Below are 24,453 nucleotides of genomic sequence, written 5' to 3'. Positions count from 1 at the left end.
CTATTCCGCAACAAAGCATCCTTTACTCATGCTGCCAAACATACCCTTGTAAAACTGACCATCCTACCAATCCTCGACTTCGGTGATGTCATTTACAAAATAGCCTCCAAAACCCTACTCAATAAATTGGATGCAGTCTATCACAGTGCCATCCGTTTTGTCACCAAAGCCCCATATACTACCCACCACTGCGACCTGTACACTCTCGTTGGCTGGCCCTCGCTTCATACTCGTCGCCAAACCCACTGGTTCCAGGTCATCTACAAGACCCTGCTAGGTAAAGTCCCCCCTTATCTCAGCTCGCTGGTCACCATAGCAGCACCTACCTGTAGCACGCGCTCCAGCAGGTATATCTCTCTAGTCACCCCCAAAACCAATTCTTCCTTTGGACGCCTCTCCTTCCAGTTCTCTGCTGCCAATGACTGGAACGAACTACAAAAATCTCTGAAACTGGAAACACCTATCTCCCTCACTAGCTTTAAGCACCAGCTGTCAGAGCAGCTCATAGATTACTGCACCTGTACATAACCCATCTACAATTTAGCCCAAACAACTACCTCTTTACCTACTGTATTTATTTATTAATTTATTTTGCTCCTTTGCACCCCATTATTTCTGTCTCTACTTTGCACTTTCTTCCAATGCAAACCAACCATTCCAGTGTTTTTTTAGTTTTTATTTTACTTGCTGTGTTGTACTCACTTCGCCTCCATGGCCTTTTTATATTTTTATTTATTTATACATATATCTGTTTGCCTTCACCTCCCTTATCTCACCTCACTTGCTCACATTGTATATAGACTTATTTTTTTTTCACTGTATTATTGACTATATGTTTGTTTTTACTCCATGTGTAACTATGTGTTGTTGTATGTGTCGAACTGCTTTGCTTTATCTTGGCCAGGTCACAATTGTAAATGAGAACGTGTTCTCAATTTGCCTACCTGGTTAAATAAAGGTTAAATAAAATAAATAAAAATAAAGAAGCTGTTCAACAGTCTGATGGTCTGGTAATTGAAGCTGTTCAACAGTCTGATGGTCTGGTAATAGAAGCTGTTCAACAGTCTGATGGTAATAGAAGCTGTTCAACAGTCTGATGGTCTGGTAATAGAAGCTGTTCAACAGTCTGATGGTAATAGAAGCTGTTCAACAGTCTGATGGTCTGGTAATAGAAGCTGTTCAACAGTCTGATGGTAATAGAAGCTGTTCAACAGTCTGATGGTCTGGTGATAGAAGCTGTTCAACAGTCTGATGGTAATAGAAGCTGCTCAACAGTCTGATGGTCTGGTAATAGAAGCTGTTCAACAGTCTGATGGTAATAGAAGCTGTTCAACAGTCTGATCGTCTGGTGATAGAAGCTGTTCAACAGTCTGATGGTCTGGTAATAGAAGCTGTTCAACAGTCTGATGGTCTGGTAATAGAAGCTGTTCAACAGTCTGATGGTAATAGAAGCTGTTCAACAGTCTGATGGTCTGGTAATAGAAGCTGTTCAACAGTCTGATGGTAATAGAAGCTGTTCAACAGTCTGATGGTAATAGAAGCTGTTCAACAGTCTGATGGTCTGGTGATAGAAGCTGTTCAACAGTCTGATGGTCTGGTAATAGAAGCTGTTCAACAGTCTGATGGTCTGGTGATAGAAGCTGTTCAACAGTCTGATGGTAATAGAAGTTGTTCAACAGTCTGATGGTCTGGTAATAGAAGCTGTCCAACAGTCTGATGGTCTGGTAATAGAAGCTGTTCAACAGTCTGATGGTAATAGAAGCTGTCCAACAGTCTGATGGTCTGGTAATAGAAGCTGTTCAACAGTCTGATGGTAATAGAAGCTGTTCAACAGTCTGATGGTCTGGTGATAGAAGCTGTTCAACAGTCTGATGGTAATAGAAGCTGTTCAACAGTCTGATGGTAGTAGAAGTTGTTCAACGTTCTGATGGTAATAGAAGCTGTTCAACATTCTGATGGTAATAGAAACTGTTCAACAGTCTGATGGTCTGGTGATAGAAGCTGTTCAACAGTCTGATGGTCTGGTAATAGAAGCTGTTCAACAGTCTGATGGTAATAGAAGCTGTTCAACAGTCTGATGGTAATAGAAGCTGTTCAACAATCTGATGGTCTGGTAATAGAAGCTGTTCAACAGTCTGATGGTAATAGAAGCTGTTCAACAGTCTGATGGTAATAGAAGCTGTTCAACAGTCTGATGGTAATAGAAGCTGTTCAACAGTCTGATGGTAATAGAAGCTGTTCAACAGTCTGATGGTCTGGTAATAGAAGCTGTTCAACAGTCTGATGGTAATAGAAGCTGTTCAACAGTGTGATGGTCTGGTAATAGAAGCTGTTCAACATTCTGATGGTAATAGAAGCTGTTCAACAGTCTGATGGTCTGGTAATAGAAGCTGTTCAACAGTCTGATGGTCTGGTGATAGAAGCTGTTCAACAGTCTGATGGTAATAGAAGCTGTTCAACAGTCTGATGGTAATAGAAGCTGTTCAACAGTCTGATGGTCTGGTAATAGAAGCTGTTCAACATTCTGATGGTCTGGTAATAGAAGCTGTCCAACAGTCTGATGGTCTGGTAATAGAAGCTGTTCAACAGTCTGATGGTAATAGAAGCTGTTCAACAGTCTGATGGTCTGGTGATAGAAGCTGTTCAACAGTCTGATGGTAATAGAAGCTGTTCAACAGTCTGATGGTCTGGTGATAGAAGCTGTTCAACAGTCTGATGGTAATAGAAGCTGTTCAACAGTCTGATGGTCTGGTAATAGAAGCTGTTCAACAGTCTGATGGTAATAGAAGTTGTTCAACAGTCTGATGGTCTGGTGATAGAAGCTGTTCAACAGTCTGATGGTCTGGTAATAGAAGCTGTTCAACAGTCTGATGGTCTGGTAATAGAAGCTTTCCAACAGTCTGATGGTCTGGTAATAGAAGCTGTCCAACAGTCGGATGGTCTGGTAATAGAAGCTCTTCAACAGTCTGATGGTAATAGAAGCTGTTCAACAGTCTGATGGTCTGGTAATAGAAGCTGTTCAACAGTCTGATGGTCTGGTAATAGAAGCTGTTCAACAGTCTGATGGTCTGGTGATAGAAGCTGTTCAACAGTCTGATGGTCTGGTGATAGAAGCTGTTCAACAGTCTGATGGTAATAGAAGCTGTTCAACAGTCTGATGGTCTGGTGATAGAAGCTGTTCAACAGTCTGATGGTAATAGAAGCTGTTCAACAGTCTGATGGTCTGGTGATAGAAGCTGTCCAACAGTCTGATGGTCTGGTAATAGAAGCTGTTCAACAGTCTGATGGTAATAGAAGCTGTTCAACAGTCTGATGGTGATAGAAGCTGTTCAACAGTCTGATGGTGATAGAAGCTGTTCAACAGTCTGATGGTAATAGAAGCTGTTCAACAGTCTGATGGTAATAGAAGCTGTTCAACAGTCTGATGGTCTGGTGATAGAAGCTGTTCAACAGTCTGATGGTCTGGTAATAGAAGCTGTTCAACAGTCTGATGTTCTGGTGATAGAAGCTGTTCAACAGTCTGATGGTAATAGAAGCTGTTCAACAGTCTGATGGTCTGGTGATAGAAGCTGTTCAACAGTCTGATGGTCTGGTAATAGAAGCTGTCCAACAGTCTGATGGTCTGGTAATAGAAGCTGTCCAACAGTCTGATGGTCTGGTAATAGAAGCTGTTCAACAGTCTGATGGTCTGGTGATAGAAGCTGTTCAACAGTCTGATGGTAATAGAAGCTGTTCAACAGTCTGATGGTAGTAGAAGTTGTTCAACAGTCTGATGGTAATAGAAGCTGTTCAACAGTCTGATGGTCTGGTGATAGAAGCTGTTCAACAGTCTGATGGTAATAGAAGCTGTTCAACAGTCTGATGGTAATAGAAGCTGTTCAACAGTCTGATGGTAATAGAAGCTGTTCAACAGTCTGATGGTCTGGTAATAGAAGCTGTCCAACAGTCTGATGGTCTGGTAATAGAAGCTGTCCAACAGTCTGATGGTCTGGTGATAGAAGCTGTTCAACAGTCTGATGGTCTGGTGATAGAAGCTGTTCAACAGTCTGATGGTAATAGAAGCTGTTCAACAGTCTGATGGTCTGGTGATAGAATTGGCTTCCTATTCCGCAACAAAGCATCCTTTACTCATGCTGCCAAACATACCCTTGTAAAACTGACCATCCTACCAATCCTCGACTTCGGTGATGTCATTTACAAAATAGCCTCCAAAACCCTACTCAATAAATTGGATGCAGTCTATCACAGTGCCATCCGTTTTGTCACCAAAGCCCCATATACTACCCACCACTGCGACCTGTACACTCTCGTTGGCTGGCCCTCGCTTCATACTCGTCGCCAAACCCACTGGTTCCAGGTCATCTACAAGACCCTGCTAGGTAAAGTCCCCCCTTATCTCAGCTCGCTGGTCACCATAGCAGCACCTACCTGTAGCACGCGCTCCAGCAGGTATATCTCTCTAGTCACCCCCAAAACCAATTCTTCCTTTGGACGCCTCTCCTTCCAGTTCTCTGCTGCCAATGACTGGAACGAACTACAAAAATCTCTGAAACTGGAAACACCTATCTCCCTCACTAGCTTTAAGCACCAGCTGTCAGAGCAGCTCATAGATTACTGCACCTGTACATAACCCATCTACAATTTAGCCCAAACAACTACCTCTTTACCTACTGTATTTATTTATTAATTTATTTTGCTCCTTTGCACCCCATTATTTCTGTCTCTACTTTGCATTTTCTTCCAATGCAAACCAACCATTCCAGTGTTTTTTTAGTTTTTATTTTACTTGCTGTGTTGTACTCACTTCGCCTCCATGGCCTTTTTATATTTTTATTTATTTATACATATATCTGTTTGCCTTCACCTCCCTTATCTCACCTCACTTGCTCACATTGTATATAGACTTATTTTTTTTTCTGTCACGTTCCTGACCTGTTTTCTGTTTAGTTTTGTGTGTTAGTTGGTCAGGACGTGAGTTTGGGTGGGCATTCTATGTTGTCTGTTTCTATGTTGGTTTAGGGTTGCCTGGTATGGCTCTCAATTGGAGGCAGGTGTTTGGCGTTCCTCTAATTGAGAGTCATATTTAGGTAGGCGGTTCACAGTGTTTGTTTGTGGGTGGTTGTCTCCTGTGTCCGTGTCAATGTTTGCACCATACGGGACTGTATACGGTTTGTTCATTTCATGTAGTCTGTGCCTGTTCATTTCGTTCGTCACGTTGTATGTAAGTTCGTCGTTCAGGACTGTCTACTTTCGTTTTGTTATTTTGTATCATTTTCAAGTATAGTTCGTTTTGTCTCATTAAATAAATTCATCATGTCATTTCAACGCGCTGCACCTTGGTTCCCTCAATACTCCTCCTTTTCGGATGAAGAGGAGGAGGATTATCGTTACAGAACCACCCACCAAATTACCAGAGCCAAGCAGCGGAGTCAACGGAGTAAGGGACAGCGCAAGAAGGAGGAATGGACTTGGGACGATGTATTGGACGGTAAAGGTTGCTACACATGGGAGGAGATCCTGGCTGGAAGGGATCGCCTCCCATGGGAACAGGTGGAGGCACTGAGGAGAGCAGAGGCTACTGGAGTGAAGAACCGGAGTTATGAGGGGACGCGTCTTGCACGGAAGCCCGAAAAGCCCGTGAGTAATTCCCAAAAAATTCTTGGGGGGGGGCTAAGGGGTTGTGGGCCAAGGGCAGGTAGGAGACCTGCGCCCACTTCCCAGGCTAACCGTGGAGAGCGGGAGTACGGGCAGACACCGTGTTACGCAGTAGAGCGCACGGTGTCTCCTGTACGTGTGCATAGCCCAGTGCGGGTTATTCCACCTCCCCGCACTGGTAGGGCTAGATTGGGCATTGAGCCAGGTGTCATGAGGCCGGCTCAACGCGTCTGGTCTCCAGTGCGTCTCCTCGGGCCGGCATACATGGCACCTGCCTTACGCATGGTTTCCCCGGTTCGCCTGCATAGCCCAGTGCGGGCTATTCCACCTCGCCGCACTGGCAGGGCGACCGGGAGCATTCAACCAGGTAAGGTTGGGCAGGCTCAATGCTCAAGAGAGCCAGTACGCCTGCACGGTCCGGTATTTCCGGCGCCACCTCCCCGCCCCAGCCTAGTACCTACAGTGCCTACATTACGCACTAGGCTACCAGTGCATTTCCAGAGCCCTGTTCCTCCTCCACGCACTCTCCCTGTAGTGCGTGCATCTAGCCCGGTGCCTCCAGTTCCGGCCCCACGCATTAAGCTACCAGTGCGTCTCCAGAGCCCTGTACACACTATATATTCTCCCCCTACTAATCCTGATGTGCTTGTCCTCAGCCCGGCGTCACCAGTGCCGGTACCACGCATCAGGGGTAGAGTAGGCTTTGAGGATACAGTGTGCCCTGTCCCTGCTCCCCGCACTAGTAGGAAGGTGCTTATCATTAGCACGGTGCCTCCAGTTCCGGCACCACGCACCAGGTCTACAGTGCGCCATATCCGGCCAGAGCCATCCGTCTCACCAGCGCCATCTGAGCCATCCGTCTCCCCAGCGCCATCTGAGCCATCCGTCTCCCCAGCGCCATCTGAGCCATCCGTCTCCCCAGCGCCATCTGAGCCATCCGTCTGCCAGGAGCCTGCAAAGCCGCCCGTCTGCCATGAGCCTGCAAAGCCGCCCGTCTGCCATGAGCCTACAGAGCCGTCAGCCAGACAGGAGCCGCTAGAGCCATCAGCCAGACAGGAGCCGCTAGAGCCGTCAGCCAGACAGGATCTGCGAGAGCCGCCAACCAGACAGGATCTGCTAGGGCCGCCAACCAGACAGGATCTGCCAGAGCCGCCAACCAGACAGGATCTGCCAGAGCCGCCAACCAGACAGGATCTGCCAGAGCCGCCAGCGAGCCATGAGCAGCCAGAGCCGTCAGAGCGCCATGAGCAGCCAGAGCCGTCAAAGAGCCATGTGCAGCCAGAGCCGTCAGTGAGCCATGAGCAGCCAGAGCCGTCAGAGAGCCATGAGCAGCCAGAGCCGTCAGAGCGCCATGAGCGTCGTGAGCCGTCAGCCTGCCATGAGCGTCGAGAGCCGTCAGCCTGCCATGAGCGTCGAGAGCCGTCAGCCTGCCATGAGCGTCGAGAGCCGTCAGCCTGCCATGAGCGTCGAGAGCCGTCAGCCTGCCATGAGCGTCGAGAGCCGTCAGCCTGCCATGAGCGTCGAGAGCCGTCAGCCTGCCATGAGCGTCGAGAGCCGTCAGCCAGCCATGAGCATCGAGAGTCGTCAGTCAGCCATGAGCTGCCCTTCAGCCTGAAAAGGCTGGATACCCAGAACTGCCCATCAGTCCAGAGCTGTCTCTCTGTCCGGAGCTGCCTTTCAGTCCGGAGTTGCCCCTCTATCCTAATCTCCCTCTCTATCTTCATCTATCTCTATAGTCTTATCTATCCCTCTATCTTGATTTATCTCTCTGTCCTGGTGTTATCTTTATTTAATATATTATTAAGAGAATTGTGTGGGGGAAGAAAGAGGGTGGACATTCTTTGTGGGAGGAAGTTAGGATGGATTATGGTGGGGTGGGAACCGCGCCCGGAGCCTGAGCCACCACCGTGGTTAGATGCCCACCCAGACCCTCCCCTAGACTTTGTGCTGGTGCGTCCGGAGTTCGCACCTTGTGGGGGGGGTACTGTCACGTTCCTGACCTGTTTTCTGTTTAGTTTTGTGTGTTAGTTGGTCAGGACGTGAGTTTGGGTGGGCATTCTATGTTGTCTGTTTCTATGTTGGTTTAGGGTTGCCTGGTATGGCTCTCAATTGGAGGCAGGTGTTTGGCGTTCCTCTAATTGAGAGTCATATTTAGGTAGGCGGTTCACAGTGTTTGTTTGTGGGTGGTTGTCTCCTGTGTCCGTGTCAATGTTTGCACCATACGGGACTGTATACGGTTTGTTCATTTCATGTAGTCTGTGCCTGTTCATTTCGTTCGTCACGTTGTATGTAAGTTCGTCGTTCAGGACTGTCTACTTTCGTTTTGTTATTTTGTATCATTTTCAAGTATAGTTCGTTTTGTCTCATTAAATAAATTCATCATGTCATTTCAACGCGCTGCACCTTGGTTCCCTCAATACTCCTCCTTTTCGGATGAAGAGGAGGAGGATTATCGTTACATTTTCACTGTATTATTGACTATATGTTTGTTTTTACTCCATGTGTAACTATGTGTTGTTGTATGTGTCGAACTGCTTTGCTTTATCTTGGCCAGGTCGCAATTGTAAATGAGAACGTGTTCTCAATTTGCCTACCTGGTTAAATAAAGGTTAAATAAAATAAATAAAAATAAAGAAGCTGTTCAACAGTCTGATGGTCTGGTAATTGAAGCTGTTCAACAGTCTGATGGTCTGGTAATAGAAGCTGTTCAACAGTCTGATGGTAATAGAAGCTGTTCAACAGTCTGATGGTCTGGTAATAGAAGCTGTTCAACAGTCTGATGGTAATAGAAGCTGTTCAACAGTCTGATGGTCTGGTAATAGAAGCTGTTCAACAGTCTGATGGTAATAGAAGCTGTTCAACAGTCTGATGGTCTGGTGATAGAAGCTGTTCAACAGTCTGATGGTAATAGAAGCTGCTCAACAGTCTGATGGTCTGGTAATAGAAGCTGTTCAACAGTCTGATGGTAATAGAAGCTGTTCAACAGTCTGATGGTCTGGTGATAGAAGCTGTTCAACAGTCTGATGGTCTGGTAATAGAAGCTGTTCAACAGTCTGATGGTCTGGTGATAGAAGCTGTTCAACAGTCTGATGGTAATAGAAGCTGTTCAACAGTCTGATGGTCTGGTGATAGAAGCTGTTCAACAGTCTGATGGTAATAGAAGTTGTTCAACAGTCTGATGGTCTGGTAATAGAAGCTGTCCAACAGTCTGATGGTCTGGTAATAGAAGCTGTTCAACAGTCTGATGGTAATAGAAGCTGTCCAACAGTCTGATGGTCTGGTAATAGAAGCTGTTCAACAGTCTGATGGTAATAGAAGCTGTTCAACAGTCTGATGGTCTGGTGATAGAAGCTGTTCAACAGTCTGATGGTAATAGAAGCTGTTCAACAGTCTGATGGTAGTAGAAGTTGTTCAACATTCTGATGGTAATAGAAGCTGTTCAACATTCTGATGGTAATAGAAACTGTTCAACAGTCTGATGGTCTGGTGATAGAAGCTGTTCAACAGTCTGATGGTCTGGTAATAGAAGCTGTTCAACAGTCTGATGGTAATAGAAGCTGTTCAACAGTCTGATGGTAATAGAAGCTGTTCAACAATCTGATGGTCTGGTAATAGAAGCTGTTCAACAGTCTGATGGTAATAGAAGCTGTTCAACAGTCTGATGGTAATAGAAGCTGTTCAACAGTCTGATGGTAATAGAAGCTGTTCAACAGTCTGATGGTCTGGTAATAGAAGCTGTTCAACAGTCTGATGGTAATAGAAGCTGTTCAACAGTGTGATGGTCTGGTAATAGAAGCTGTTCAACATTCTGATGGTAATAGAAGCTGTTCAACAGTCTGATGGTCTGGTAATAGAAGCTGTTCAACAGTCTGATGGTCTGGTGATAGAAGCTGTTCAACAGTCTGATGGTAATAGAAGCTGTTCAACAGTCTGATGGTAATAGAAGCTGTTCAACAGTCTGATGGTCTGGTAATAGAAGCTGTTCAACATTCTGATGGTCTGGTAATAGAAGCTGTCCAACAGTCTGATGGTCTGGTAATAGAAGCTGTTCAACAGTCTGATGGTAATAGAAGCTGTTCAACAGTCTGATGGTCTGGTGATAGAAGCTGTTCAACAGTCTGATGGTAATAGAAGCTGTTCAACAGTCTGATGGTCTGGTGATAGAAGCTGTTCAACAGTCTGATGGTAATAGAAGCTGTTCAACAGTCTGATGGTCTGGTAATAGAAGCTGTTCAACAGTCTGATGGTAATAGAAGTTGTTCAACAGTCTGATGGTCTGGTGATAGAAGCTGTTCAACAGTCTGATGGTCTGGTAATAGACGCTGTTCAACAGTCTGATGGTCTGGTAATAGAAGCTTTCCAACAGTCTGATGGTCTGGTAATAGAAGCTCTTCAACAGTCTGATGGTAATAGAAGCTGTTCAACAGTCTGATGGTCTGGTAATAGAAGCTGTTCAACAGTCTGATGGTCTGGTAATAGAAGCTGTTCAACAGTCTGATGGTCTGGTGATAGAAGCTGTTCAACAGTCTGATGGTCTGGTGATAGAAGCTGTTCAACAGTCTGATGGTAATAGAAGCTGTTCAACAGTCTGATGGTCTGGTGATAGAAGCTGTCCAACAGTCTGATGGTCTGGTAATAGAAGCTGTTCAACAGTCTGATGGTAATAGAAGCTGTTCAACAGTCTGATGGTGATAGAAGCTGTTCAACAGTCTGATGGTGATAGAAGCTGTTCAACAGTCTGATGGTAATAGAAGCTGTTCAACAGTCTGATGGTAACAGAAGCTGTTCAACAGTCTGATGGTCTGGTGATAGAAGCTGTTCAACAGTCTGATGGTCTGGTAATAGAAGCTGTTCAACAGTCTGATGTTCTGGTGATAGAAGCTGTTCAACAGTCTGATGGTAATAGAAGCTGTTCAACAGTCTGATGGTGATAGAAGCTGTTCAACAGTCTGATGGTGATAGAAGCTGTTCAACAGTCTGATGGTAATAGAAGCTGTTCAACAGTCTGATGGTAATAGAAGCTGTTCAACAGTCTGATGGTCTGGTGATAGAAGCTGTTCAACAGTCTGATGGTCTGGTAATAGAAGCTGTTCAACAGTCTGATGTTCTGGTGATAGAAGCTGTTCAACAGTCTGATGGTAATAGAAGCTGTTCAACAGTCTGATGGTCTGGTGATAGAAGCTGTTCAACAGTCTGATGGTCTGGTAATAGAAGCTGTCCAACAGTCTGATGGTCTGGTAATAGAAGCTGTCCAACAGTCTGATGGTCTGGTAATAGAAGCTGTTCAACAGTCTGATGGTCTGGTGATAGAAGCTGTTCAACAGTCTGATGGTAATAGAAGCTGTTCAACAGTCTGATGGTAGTAGAAGTTGTTCAACAGTCTGATGGTAATAGAAGCTGTTCAACAGTCTGATGGTCTGGTGATAGAAGCTGTTCAACAGTCTGATGGTAATAGAAGCTGTTCAACAGTCTGATGGTAATAGAAGCTGTTCAACAGTCTGATGGTAATAGAAGCTGTTCAACAGTCTGATGGTCTGGTAATAGAAGCTGTCCAACAGTCTGATGGTCTGGTAATAGAAGCTGTCCAACAGTCTGATGGTCTGGTGATAGAAGCTGTTCAACAGTCTGATGGTCTGGTGATAGAAGCTGTTCAACAGTCTGATGGTAATAGAAGCTGTTCAACAGTCTGATGGTCTGGTGATAGAATTGGCTTCCTATTCCGCAACAAAGCATCCTTTACTCATGCTGCCAAACATACCCTTGTAAAACTGACCATCCTACCAATCCTCGACTTCGGTGATGTCATTTACAAAATAGCCTCCAAAACCCTACTCAATAAATTGGATGCAGTCTATCACAGTGCCATCCGTTTTGTCACCAAAGCCCCATATACTACCCACCACTGCGACCTGTACACTCTCGTTGGCTGGCCCTCGCTTCATACTCGTCGCCAAACCCACTGGTTCCAGGTCATCTACAAGACCCTGCTAGGTAAAGTCCCCCCTTATCTCAGCTCGCTGGTCACCATAGCAGCACCTACCTGTAGCACGCGCTCCAGCAGGTATATCTCTCTAGTCACCCCCAAAACCAATTCTTCCTTTGGACGCCTCTCCTTCCAGTTCTCTGCTGCCAATGACTGGAACGAACTACAAAAATCTCTGAAACTGGAAACACCTATCTCCCTCACTAGCTTTAAGCACCAGCTGTCAGAGCAGCTCATAGATTACTGCACCTGTACATAACCCATCTACAATTTAGCCCAAACAACTACCTCTTTACCTACTGTATTTATTTATTAATTTATTTTGCTCCTTTGCACCCCATTATTTCTGTCTCTACTTTGCACTTTCTTCCAATGCAAACCAACCATTCCAGTGTTTTTTTAGTTTTTATTTTACTTGCTGTGTTGTACTCACTTCGCCTCCATGGCCTTTTTATATTTTTATTTATTTATACATATATCTGTTTGCCTTCACCTCCCTTATCTCACCTCACTTGCTCACATTGTATATAGACTTATTTTTTTTTCACTGTATTATTGACTATATGTTTGTTTTTACTCCATGTGTAACTATGTGTTGTTGTATGTGTCGAACTGCTTTGCTTTATCTTGGCCAGGTCGCAATTGTAAATGAGAACGTGTTCTCAATTTGCCTACCTGGTTAAATAAAGGTTAAATAAAATAAATAAAAATAAAGAAGCTGTTCAACAGTCTGATGGTCTGGTAATTGAAGCTGTTCAACAGTCTGATGGTCTGGTAATAGAAGCTGTTCAACAGTCTGATGGTAATAGAAGCTGTTCAACAGTCTGATGGTCTGGTAATAGAAGCTGTTCAACAGTCTGATGGTAATAGAAGCTGTTCAACAGTCTGATGGTCTGGTAATAGAAGCTGTTCAACAGTCTGATGGTAATAGAAGCTGTTCAACAGTCTGATGGTCTGGTGATAGAAGCTGTTCAACAGTCTGATGGTAATAGAAGCTGCTCAACAGTCTGATGGTCTGGTAATAGAAGCTGTTCAACAGTCTGATGGTAATAGAAGCTGTTCAACAGTCTGATGGTCTGGTGATAGAAGCTGTTCAACAGTCTGATGGTCTGGTAATAGAAGCTGTTCAACAGCCTGATGGTCTGGTGATAGAAGCTGTTCAACAGTCTGATGGTAATAGAAGCTGTTCAACAGTCTGATGGTCTGGTGATAGAAGCTGTTCAACAGTCTGATGGTAATAGAAGTTGTTCAACAGTCTGATGGTCTGGTAATAGAAGCTGTCCAACAGTCTGATGGTCTGGTAATAGAAGCTGTTCAACAGTCTGATGGTAATAGAAGCTGTCCAACAGTCTGATGGTCTGGTAATAGAAGCTGTTCAACAGTCTGATGGTAATAGAAGCTGTTCAACAGTCTGATGGTCTGGTGATAGAAGCTGTTCAACAGTCTGATGGTAATAGAAGCTGTTCAACAGTCTGATGGTAGTAGAAGTTGTTCAACATTCTGATGGTAATAGAAGCTGTTCAACATTCTGATGGTAATAGAAACTGTTCAACAGTCTGATGGTCTGGTGATAGAAGCTGTTCAACAGTCTGATGGTCTGGTAATAGAAGCTGTTCAACAGTCTGATGGTAATAGAAGCTGTTCAACAGTCTGATGGTAATAGAAGCTGTTCAACAATCTGATGGTCTGGTAATAGAAGCTGTTCAACAGTCTGATGGTAATAGAAGCTGTTCAACAGTCTGATGGTAATAGAAGCTGTTCAACAGTCTGATGGTAATAGAAGCTGTTCAACAGTCTGATGGTCTGGTAATAGAAGCTGTTCAACAGTCTGATGGTAATAGAAGCTGTTCAACAGTGTGATGGTCTGGTAATAGAAGCTGTTCAACATTCTGATGGTAATAGAAGCTGTTCAACAGTCTGATGGTCTGGTAATAGAAGCTGTTCAACAGTCTGATGGTCTGGTGATAGAAGCTGTTCAACAGTCTGATGGTAATAGAAGCTGTTCAACAGTCTGATGGTAATAGAAGCTGTTCAACAGTCTGATGGTCTGGTAATAGAAGCTGTTCAACATTCTGATGGTCTGGTAATAGAAGCTGTCCAACAGTCTGATGGTCTGGTAATAGAAGCTGTTCAACAGTCTGATGGTAATAGAAGCTGTTCAACAGTCTGATGGTCTGGTGATAGAAGCTGTTCAACAGTCTGATGGTAATAGAAGCTGTTCAACAGTCTGATGGTCTGGTGATAGAAGCTGTTCAACAGTCTGATGGTAATAGAAGCTGTTCAACAGTCTGATGGTCTGGTAATAGAAGCTGTTCAACAGTCTGATGGTAATAGAAGTTGTTCAACAGTCTGATGGTCTGGTGATAGAAGCTGTTCAACAGTCTGATGGTCTGGTAATAGAAGCTGTTCAACAGTCTGATGGTCTGGTAATAGAAGCTTTCCAACAGTCTGATGGTCTGGTAATAGAAGCTCTTCAACAGTCTGATGGTAATAGAAGCTGTTCAACAGTCTGATGGTCTGGTAATAGAAGCTGTTCAACAGTCTGATGTTCTGGTAATAGAAGCTGTTCAACAGTCTGATGGTCTGGTGATAGAAGCTGTTCAACAGTCTGATGGTCTGGTGATAGAAGCTGTTCAACAGTCTGATGGTAATAGAAGCTGTTCAACAGTCTGATGGTCTGGTGATAGAAGCTGTCCAACAGTCTGATGGTCTGGTAATAGAAGCTGTTCAACAGTCTGATGGTAATAGAAGCTGTTCAACAGTCTGATGGTGATAGAAGCTGTTCAACAGTCTGATGGTGATAGAAGCTGTTCAACAGTCTGATGGTAATAGAAGCTGTTCAACAGTCTGATGGTAACAGAAGCTGTTCAACAGTCTGATGGTCTGGTGATAGAAGCTGTTCAACAGTCTGATGGTCTGGTAATAGAAGCTGTTCAACAGTCTGATGTTCTGGTGATAGAAGCTGTTCAACAGTCTGATGGTAATAGAAGCTGTTCAACAGTCTGATGGTCTGGTGATAGAAGCTGTTCAACAGTCTGATGGTCTGGTAATAGAAGCTGTCCAACAGTCTGATGGTCTGGTAATAGAAGCTGTTCAACAGTCTGATGGTCTGGTGATAGAAGCTGTTCAACAGTCTGATGGTAATATAAGCTGTTCAACAGTCTGATGGTAGTAGAAGTTGTTCAACATTCTGATGGTCTGGTAATAGAAGCTGTTCAACAGTCTGATGGTAATATAAGCTGTTCAACAGTCTGATGGTAATAGAAGCTGTTCAACAGTCTGATGGTAATAGAAGCTGTTCAACAGTCTGATGGTCTGGTAATAGAAGCTGTTCAACAGTCTGATGGTAATAGAAGCTGTTCAACAGTCTGATGGTAATAGAAGCTGTTCAACAGTCTGATGGTCTGGTAATAGAAGCTGTTCAACAGTCTGATGGTAATAGAAGCTGTTCAACAGTGTGATGGTCTGGTAATAGAAGCTGTTCAACATTCTGATGGTAATAGAAGCTGTTCAACAGTCTGAAGGTCTGGTAATAGAAGCTGTTCAACAGTCTGATGGTCTGGTGATAGAAGCTGTTCAACAGTCTGATGGTAATAGAAGCTGATCAACAGTCTGATGGTAATAGAAGCTGTTCAACAGTCTGATGGTCTGGTAATAGAAGCTGTTCAACAGTCTGATGGTAATAGAAGCTGTTCAACAGTCTGATGGTCTGGTGATAGAAGCTGTTCAACAGTCTGATGGTAATAGAAGCTGTTCAACAGTCTGATGGTCTGGTGATAGAAGCTGTTCAACAGTCTGATGGTAATAGAAGCTGTTCAACAGTCTGATGGTCTGGTAATAGAAGCTGTTCAACAGTCTGATGGTAATAGAAGTTGTTCAACAGTCTGATGGTCTGGTGATAGAAGCTGTTCAACAGTCTGATGGTAATAGAAGCTGTCCAACAGTCTGATGGTCTGGTGATAGAAGCTGTTCAACAGTCTGATGGTCTGGTAATAGAAGCTGTTCAACAGTCTGGTGGTCTGGTAATAGAAGCTGTCCAACAGTCTGATGGTAATAGAAGCTGTCCAACAGTCGGATGGTCTGGTAATAGAAGCTGTTCAACAGTCTGATGGTAATAGAAGCTTTTCAACAGTCTGATGGTCTGGTAATAGAAGCTGTTCAACAGTCTGATGGTCTGGTGATAGAAGCTGTTCAACAGTCTGATGGTAATAGAAGCTGTTCAACAGTCTGATGGTCTGGTAATAGAAGCTGTTCAACATTCTGATGGTAATAGAAGCTGTTCAACAGTCTGATGGTCTGGTGATAGAAGCTGTTCAACAGTCTGATGGTAATAGAAGCTGTTCAACAGTCTGATGGTCTGGTGATAGAAGCTGTTCAACAGTCTGATGGTAATAGAAGTTGTTCAACAGTCTGATGGTCTGGTGATAGAAGCTGTTCAACAGTCTGATGGTAATAGAAGCTGTCCAACAGTCTGATGGTCTGGTGATAGAAGCTGTTCAACAGTCTGATGGTCTGGTAATAGAAGCTGTTCAACAGTCTGATGGTCTGGTAATAGAAGCTGTCCAACAGTCTGATGGTAATAGAAGCTGTCCAACAGTCAGATGGTCTGGTAATAGAAGCTGTTCAACAGTCTGATGGTAATAGAAGCTGTTCAACAGTCTGATGGTCTGGTAATAGAAGCTGTTCAACAGTCTGATGGTCTGGTGATAGAAGCTGTTCAACAGTCTGATGGTAATAGAAGCTGTTCAACAGTCTGATGGTCTGGTAATAGAAGCTGTTCAACATTCTGATGGTAATAGAAGCTGTTCAACAGTCTGATGGTCTGGTAATAGAAGCTGTTCAACAGTCTGATGGTAATAGAAGCTGTTCAACAGTCTGATGGTAATAGAAGTTGTTCAAAAGTCTGATGGTAATAGAAGCTGTTCAACAGTCTGATGGTAATAGAAGCTGTTCAACAGTCTGATGGTAATAGAAGCTGTTCAACATTCTGATGGTAATAGAAGCTGTTCAACAGTCTGATGGTCTGGTAATAGAAGCTGTTCAACAGTCTGATGGTCTGGTAATAGAAGCTGTCCAACAGTCTGATGGTCTGGTGATAGAAGCTGTCCAACAGTCGGATGGTCTGGTAATAGAAGCTGTCCAACAGTCGGATGGTCTGGTAATATAAGCTGTTCAACAGTCTGATGGTAATAGAAGCTGTTCAACAGTCTGATGGTAATAGAAGTTGTTCAACAGTCTGATGGTCTGGTAATAGAAGCTGTTCCACAGTCTGATGGTCTGGTAGTAGAAGCTGTTCAACAGTCTGATGGTAATAGAAGCTGTTCAACAGTCTGATGGTAATAGAAGCTGTCCAACAGTCTGATGGTCTGGTAATAGTAGCTGTTCAACAGTCTGATGGTAATAGAAGCTGTTCAACAGTCTGATGGTCTGGTAGTAGAAGCTGTTCAACAGTCTGATGGTAATAGAAGCTGTTCAACAGTCTGATGGTAATAGAAGCTGTCCAACAGTCTGATGGTAATGGAAGCTGTCCAACAGTCTGATGGTAATAGAAGCTGTCCAACAGTCTTATGGTCTGGTAATAGAAGCTGTTCAACAGTCTGATGGTCTGGTGATAGAAGCTGTTCAACAGTCTGATGGTCTGGTAATAGAAGCTGTCCAACAGTCTGGTGGTAATGGAAGCTGTCCAACAGTCTGATGGTCTGGTGATAGATATTTTCTAGTCTCTCAGTCCGGGCTCGGATGTACCTGTACTCTCTCTTTCTGTCAGACTGTTGCCGATTGAACAGTCCGTGGCTCGGGTTACTGAGGTCCTTAATAATCTTCTTGGCCTTCCTTTGACACCGAGACTGTAGATGTCCTAGAGGGCAGGCATCGTGCTGCCGGTGATGCTTTGAGCTGACCTAGCCACACTCCGGAGAGCCATGCGTTTGATTGCGGTGCAGTTTCCGTGCCAGGCCGTGATGGAGCCTGACAGAATGCTCTCAATGGTGCATCTGTAGGAGTTTGTGAGGGAATTTCTTCAGCCACCTGAGGTTCTGGAGGCACTGTTGCGCCCTCTTCACCGCAATGTTGGTGTGGTGAGACCATTACAGGTCTTCCGTGATGTGCATGCTGAGGAACTTTAAACTTTTGACCATATCCACTGCGGCCACGTCGAGGAGGATGGGAGTGTGCTCCCTCTTCTGTCTCCTGTCGTCCATGATCAGCTCCTTAGTTTTGTTGACGTTGAGGAAGACGTTATTTTCCGCACACCACTCTGCCAGGGCTCTAACCTCCTCCCTGTAGGCTTTCTCATTTTTGTTGGTACATACATACGCTCGCTCACTCACGCACACTGAGAGAAACACAAATACTTGCTTCTTGTGCCAGCATTTTAATGGACAACACCGTTGAGAGTTAGTGTTGTGGTCTTGTTTTGTGCGTTAATGGACATACTGTAACTGGGCCATTGGAAGCAGAATTCAACATTATCTTAGACAAATGTCACTATCAAATCATTTTAAAAAAATCCATAGTGGAAACAAAAATTGATATGAGATGTCATGCCCTTTTTGGTCACCTCACACGTTTTCACTTCAACCAAGATACTGTAGGCATTTTATCCCAGAAACTCTCAGATACTTTGCTAGTCTTTTCCATTCATGTAAAATGTATTGTTGTCTGACCCTCCTGCAGGTTTGCACTTTAACCAAGGAGGACAACCGTGCGGTGCGTAACATCCCTGAGGATGAACAGCTCCACGTCCTACCCCTCTATAAGATCTCACAGAGGGATGAGTTTGGCCGTGCCGATGGCCAGTGGGACAAGATCCAGACTGGGGCCCTGCAGGTGCTGTCAGCCTTCCCCAGAGAGGTAGGTTCCTACGCTTTCCTAAGTTTCCCCTAGATGCAGATCTAGGAGCAGCTTCCTCTCATCTAATCCTAACAGTAACATTAGTGGGGAAAATACGAAACTGACCCAAGAGATCAGCGTCTACTTCACCCTAAATCGGTTCTTACCCTCTGTAGAGAACCAGGAGGCAGGGGCTGTTACACGGGGTTGCCAATCCTCCTCCTGTGCTTACTGGGTATGCAGGCTTTTGTTCCAGCCTTGCTCTAACACACTTGATTCTACTAATCAACCTCAAGTTGCTCACCCCGATGAGGGTTGGTTAGCCTTGCACTCTTCGGGATTGAAATGAGTTGGCGTCAAGACCATGCCAATTGGAGAGTTTTGGGTTTGATCTTGCACGAGTCACATCCCACTGGGCAAAATCAACATTGTTTCCATGTCATTTCAACAACAAAAAATCTATGTGATGGTGTTGAATTCTCGTGGAAAACTGATTGGATTTGCAAAAAGTTTTTTTTCAACCAACTTTTAACCTAAATCCATTGACATGGTGAAATTCAACCAAATGTAAATCCAAACCAGACATTGAAATTATGTCTGTGCCCAGTGGGATGTGCTGTATTTGCGTGTTTACTTCAAACCACTTGATAAAAGCTTTTACTAAATGACCATGTTTATATCATCATCAGGTGCGTCTGCTGGCTGAGCCGGTGAAATCAGCCCGTAAGAGGAAGCAGGAGGCCAAGCTGAAGGCCCAGGCTGACAAACAGGCTGCAGCTCAGGACAGGAAGCCTGGACAGAGTCCACTAACCCCGGGCAAGGTCAAGACAGAGAGCACCAACAAAGGTAGAGACCTCTGGTTGGATGATTTGATGGTTGATTAGTTGGTTGATTGATTGGTTGGTTGGTTGATTGGTTGAATGAATGATTAATCAGTTGGTTGGTAGATACATTTATTTATTAATGATTTACCAATTGATTCATTGATAAATTGGTTGATTGATTTTCTGCATTTCACTTACAATAAAAAGCTTGATCCTAGTTTGTATATTTCACCTTACAGGTTCCAAAAGCACTTCATCAGTGGATCAGTCCTCCTCGTTCAAAGCAGAGCCTCAGTCCTTCTACAGCTCTTTCACACCAGGAAGTGTGGGTGCCTATGCTCCAGAGTCTAACTCCCCTAGCCCTTACCACCACAGCACTCCCACCTACCCCACTCCTCCAGGAAGATCCACCCCAGGGATGGAGGCTCTTTCCCCCCATCGTCCCGGCATGCCTTCCACCCAGTACGGATACAGAGGGCCACTAGGGGCCCAGTGCAATGGTTCCCCCCTCCATTATAAGACAATGGGAGAGGCTATAAATGGTTACTCCCCAGGACTCATCAGAAAGCAGCTGGCGAACACTGAGAGATGTGGGACACCTGGCGACTACCCCCCCAGGACGTTTAAAATGGAACCCAACGAGGTGCACTGCTCCCCTCTCGTCAGACCCCTCCACGGCCACAGTACTCCTCCTCCATCCTCCTCCTCCTCCTTCTCCGGCCCCCTCCCATACCCAGAGGGCCTCCACAGCAGACTCAACGGACTCCCCAGGGCAGCGGAGGAGATCGGGGACGGGGTTAAAGGTCATGGAGGTCATGACCTCCCCCACTGTGCCCCCCATCCCCCTCATCTCCCCCACTGTGCCCCCCATCCCACTCATCTCCCCCTTCAGGCCACTCCCCCTCTCTTCCCCAACCCGGAAGAGGTCAAACAGGAACAGGAAGAGGTGTGGTCAGACAGCGAGCACAACTTCCTGGACAGTGACATTGGCGGGGTGGCGGTGGCTCCCTCCCACGGTTCCATCCTGATTGAGTGCGCACGCAGAGAGCTCCACGCCACCACCCCCATCCTCCGACCCGACCGCAGTCACCCCACCCGCATCTCCCTGGTCTTCTACCAGCACAAGTCCCTCAACGAGCCTGACCACGGCCTGCACATGTGGGAGGCAAAGATGGCCCGGAGGGAGCGGGAGAGGGAGGAGGAGGCTGAGAGGCTAGGGATGGGCCTGGACCTGGAAGAGGTTAGCCCGGTCAAGGGGAAGGGGAAGAGGGGGAAGGGGGCCGGGGCTGAGAGTGTGGAGCCTGAGGAGGAGGTAGAAGAGGAGGGCCCGGAGGAGAAGAAAGGGGTGTTGAAGGTTCCTACCCGGCAGGCGGTGACCGTAGCGCGGGATGGGGTGGTCACTGTGTCCCCTTATGCTCTGACACAGGTCACGGGCCCCTACAACCGCTGGACATGATACTGTTATGTACACACACGTACACAAGCACACACTCACTCACAGACACATACAGCGATTACGTTTTAACACACACACACACACCACCCTGTGCTACTGCCTTACCTCAATCAACTTTACACTTCTAATCTCCTTTTTCTGTGTTATTTCATTGTGTTACTTTTTCCAAACGTCTGTCTGTTTATTTTTGTTTCTCTTCGTCTCTGCTTTCAAAGGGATGAGGAAGAATATCGTTTGTGGGTTTTTAACTGTGACTTTTAGTGTTTGGTGATGATTTTTGGGGTCTGTTTTTTTCATGTAAAGAGATGGTGCTCAGAACCAATTTTAAATACGTTTATAAACTGGTTTTAAATACAACTTGATTAATAAGAACAAACAAGATGTGATTATTTATTCCGGCCTATTTTTAAAAAACTATTTTTTTATTTTATTTCTTGATGCAAGCCTGTTTACTGCAATTTTGCTGTCATCCAGAATTTTACACTAGTAAACACTCATGTCAAGTCTCTATGGTCTTTGTTTCAGCCAAGAGTGCTCTTTTCACAAAAGGAGTTTTATCAATGATTGATCATGTAATGGTGCCATCTGTAGCAGCAACTTTCGATAAACACACCACATATTACACAGTATGTCAGACTAGACTACACACATTTACTCTAGTTTTATGTGAAAATAATGTACCCATGTAGCATGGTGCTTTTCCTTCTCTTCCCGTTCCTCTATTGGTGGTCATGAAGGAACTTTACTACCTTGTTTTGGGCTGGATCGTTTTTGTCTTTTTGTTCAACGTACAGATAGATATGATATGATGACATATTGAAAAAGCACTTTTTTATTTTTCATAACTTGAAAAAGGTCCCGTTCCAATATGTACAGATAGAGAGATATATCCGACAGCTTGTTTGAAACCTGTTCGTTCTTTTGTTGTAGAATGATTTAATTCAACTATGAATTTGTAACATTATAAATTACATATCAGTCTCACAAAGAAAACTGGCTTACTAAGCAATTATGAAATGCTGCATATAAAGATTGTGTCAGATTATGGTGCTTGTTGTCAACGACACTTAATTTTTATGAATCTGGATAACCATGTATGTTCACTGAAGACCTGGGTTCAAATACATGTGTATTTGAGTATCTGGTATTTAAAATGCTTTTTTCTGTGTATTTGAGTATTTTCAAAATACACAGCCCAAAATAAGTACTTTTATTTTAGTATTTTAATGGTTGATTGTAAAAACCAAATTGATAGTATTTTCAAATACCTGGGTTAAATGCATGGGAATGTATTTGCATCAGTGTATTTGAGTATTTTCAAATACTTTCCAAATTTCCAGATGCAACTACTTGTCTTTTCAAATAATTACTTTGAATGTATGGGAAAGTAATTGAGATATTTGAAATAGCATTTTATTTATATATTTTTTGAATTTTACTCCCTTTTCGTGGTATCCAATTGTTAGTAGTTACTATCTTGTCTCATCGCTACAACTCCCGTACGGGCTCGGGAGAGAAAGGTCAAAAGCCATGCGTCCTCCGAAACACAACCCAACCAAGCCGCACTGCTTCTTAACACAGCGCGCATCCAACCCGGAAGCCAGCCACACCAATGTGTCGGAGGAAACACTGTGCACCTGGCGACCTCCTTAGCACGCACTGCGCCCGGCCCGCCACAGGAGTCGCTAGTGCGCGATGAGACAAGGATATCCCTGCGATGCAGCGATGCACTGCGATGCAGTGCCCTAGTCCACTGCGCCACCCGGGAGGCCCATTTGAAATAGTATTTTAACCCAGGTCTGGTTTACTGTCTGAACTTCCAGAGTGTTTTAAATAGGACGTGTCTGTTTTTGATACAGACACAGCTAAAAAGACCACATAAAACCTGTTCAGAAATGGCGACCATATTACTGTATGTTTCTTACAGGCGGTGACAGCATCTCTATCCTCTCTTTTTAACTGACTAGGGCATTGATTGGCACTTATGTTTGTCCATATACTGGGTATAAATACATTATACAAGTGGAGAGAAAACCAACCAAACCCTTTGTTGTTTCTCATTGCCTCGTCTTTACTCTTTGGGTGAAGCTGCTCTGACAGAATAAAACACTCCTCAGATCATTTCAGCTGCTGTTACAGTGTTGAAATGTTGTTAAAACGTTGTTTACATACCATTTACATAACTGTTTCTTAACTCGTGTCATTTCAGAAAATAACGGTAATATTCAGAGAGAATTTTCCAATTCAACCTTATTCATTCAAATTTATTTGAAAATCCTGGATAGAAGGCTATTGAAATAGAACCTAGCTCAATGCTGGTGGCATGCTGTTCTAGGGTCGAAATGTACTTACTTTCTGATGGTGCTAACTGGTCACAATGTGATGCTGCGCTGACAAACGCCTGTGTTTATTCTAGGGGTGATGTTATGATGCTTTTTGCATGACTAGCATTTGCTGTTTCCCTTCTGGATGGGCATGCCATACCTTTGTGCTCTACCGTCTCTGTCCTGAATGCATTATGTACTACAGTACTTCAATCTTGTCACTGGTCAACTTGAACAGAGTTACAGAGTAGCATCAATTCTCTGCATCTTTTCATCATAAGTTCTAGGTCTATCGCATATTGAGTCAGACAGTAGACCTCTGCGGTATACAATATAAACCTGCTTTGATAGGGGCAACCATGTAGGGTATTCATCAATGCTCACATTAGTCCATCATAACCATGTAAATATGGGCCCATTCACTAATACTGCAATTGATTAGGCATCTGTTGTATTGATCTGTCTCAGTTATATGCTGGATCTAATGCAGCTCAATGCAGATAAAGCACATTTCACTGGTGCTTTCATTTGAGTAATACACAGATCTGGATATATGTTTTTTTAATGTCTGTGATTTTTCTCTTTGTTTCTCAGGTGTGAGGTTGTTCATTTACCCAGGCTTCAACCCAATTAGGGCACACACAGTCTCCTAACACAACTCTCTTTCTTCCAATAATGTTGTCAACCGCTTGACAAAATCAAACCATATACTTAGATTTTTCTTCTGAGATAAATGTTGACACATAGATTGAATGCATTTTATACAAAGTAGCTGCAGTACATATATAGTCTATTACATTATATTGAATGTAGGCCGTTGCAAGTTAATAATGTGGTAGAAAACAGTCACTTTAAAATGTTTCCAGCTTTACATAAGACAGTTTGTAAGAGAATAAACTTTTGTAATTGTTTCACTTGAAGATTTCTTGGTTCTACCATTATGTGTGACTTGAAAACTGTGGTAACCTACATGTATATCAAGGAGGAAAAACTAGCACCAGCATTTTAAAACACAAAGGTTTTTATTGGAATAAAACTGTATAAAATACACATTTCATGTGGAACTGACAGTTTTACTGTACTATTCATGGTTTGTAGATAACAGTCTTGTTATTTTGCAACTGATTGACAAAATGACTGTACATAACTAAGGTGTATATCAGTTTTGAGAAAATACTAAATTCAGCATTCCTGTCAATGGCTACCCCCTGGTGAAATAAAGATGTATTTATATTTTGGACTTGTTGTGTGTCTTTTTGCTTTATTGACAATAAGTGACTTCAAGGTATACACACTATAATACGTGTGTGCGTGCGTGCAGTCTCAGATGAACATAACAGATGGCAATACCCCTGATTAGATATGTATGTGTAGACCCTC

The 24,453-nt window shown here is 44.0% G+C and overlaps 1 protein-coding gene across 3 annotated transcripts in view; it reads left to right on the top strand.

The window, feature by feature from the left end:
• LOC129836531 (methylcytosine dioxygenase tet3-B-like) overlaps positions 1 to 24,313 on the top strand; it is a 116,371-nt gene extending 92,058 nt beyond the window's left edge. For all 3 annotated transcript variants that reach the window (XM_055902839.1, XM_055902840.1, XM_055902841.1), the window contains 3 exons: positions 18,314 to 18,490; positions 19,159 to 19,315; positions 19,533 to 24,313. In XM_055902839.1, the coding sequence (XP_055758814.1) occupies positions 18,314 to 18,490; positions 19,159 to 19,315; positions 19,533 to 20,749 (1,551 nt within the window). In that variant the 3' untranslated portion in view covers positions 20,750 to 24,313. The remainder of the gene's footprint in view (positions 1 to 18,313; positions 18,491 to 19,158; positions 19,316 to 19,532) is intronic.
• Positions 24,314 to 24,453: the final 140 nt, after the last annotated feature.

This window comes from Salvelinus fontinalis, chromosome 37, assembly GCF_029448725.1.
Source record: "Salvelinus fontinalis isolate EN_2023a chromosome 37, ASM2944872v1, whole genome shotgun sequence".
NCBI classification, from domain to species: Eukaryota; Metazoa; Chordata; class Actinopteri; order Salmoniformes; family Salmonidae; genus Salvelinus; species Salvelinus fontinalis.
Note: the sequence above shows the minus strand (reverse complement) of the source record. Positions and strands in the feature narration are given on the sequence as shown.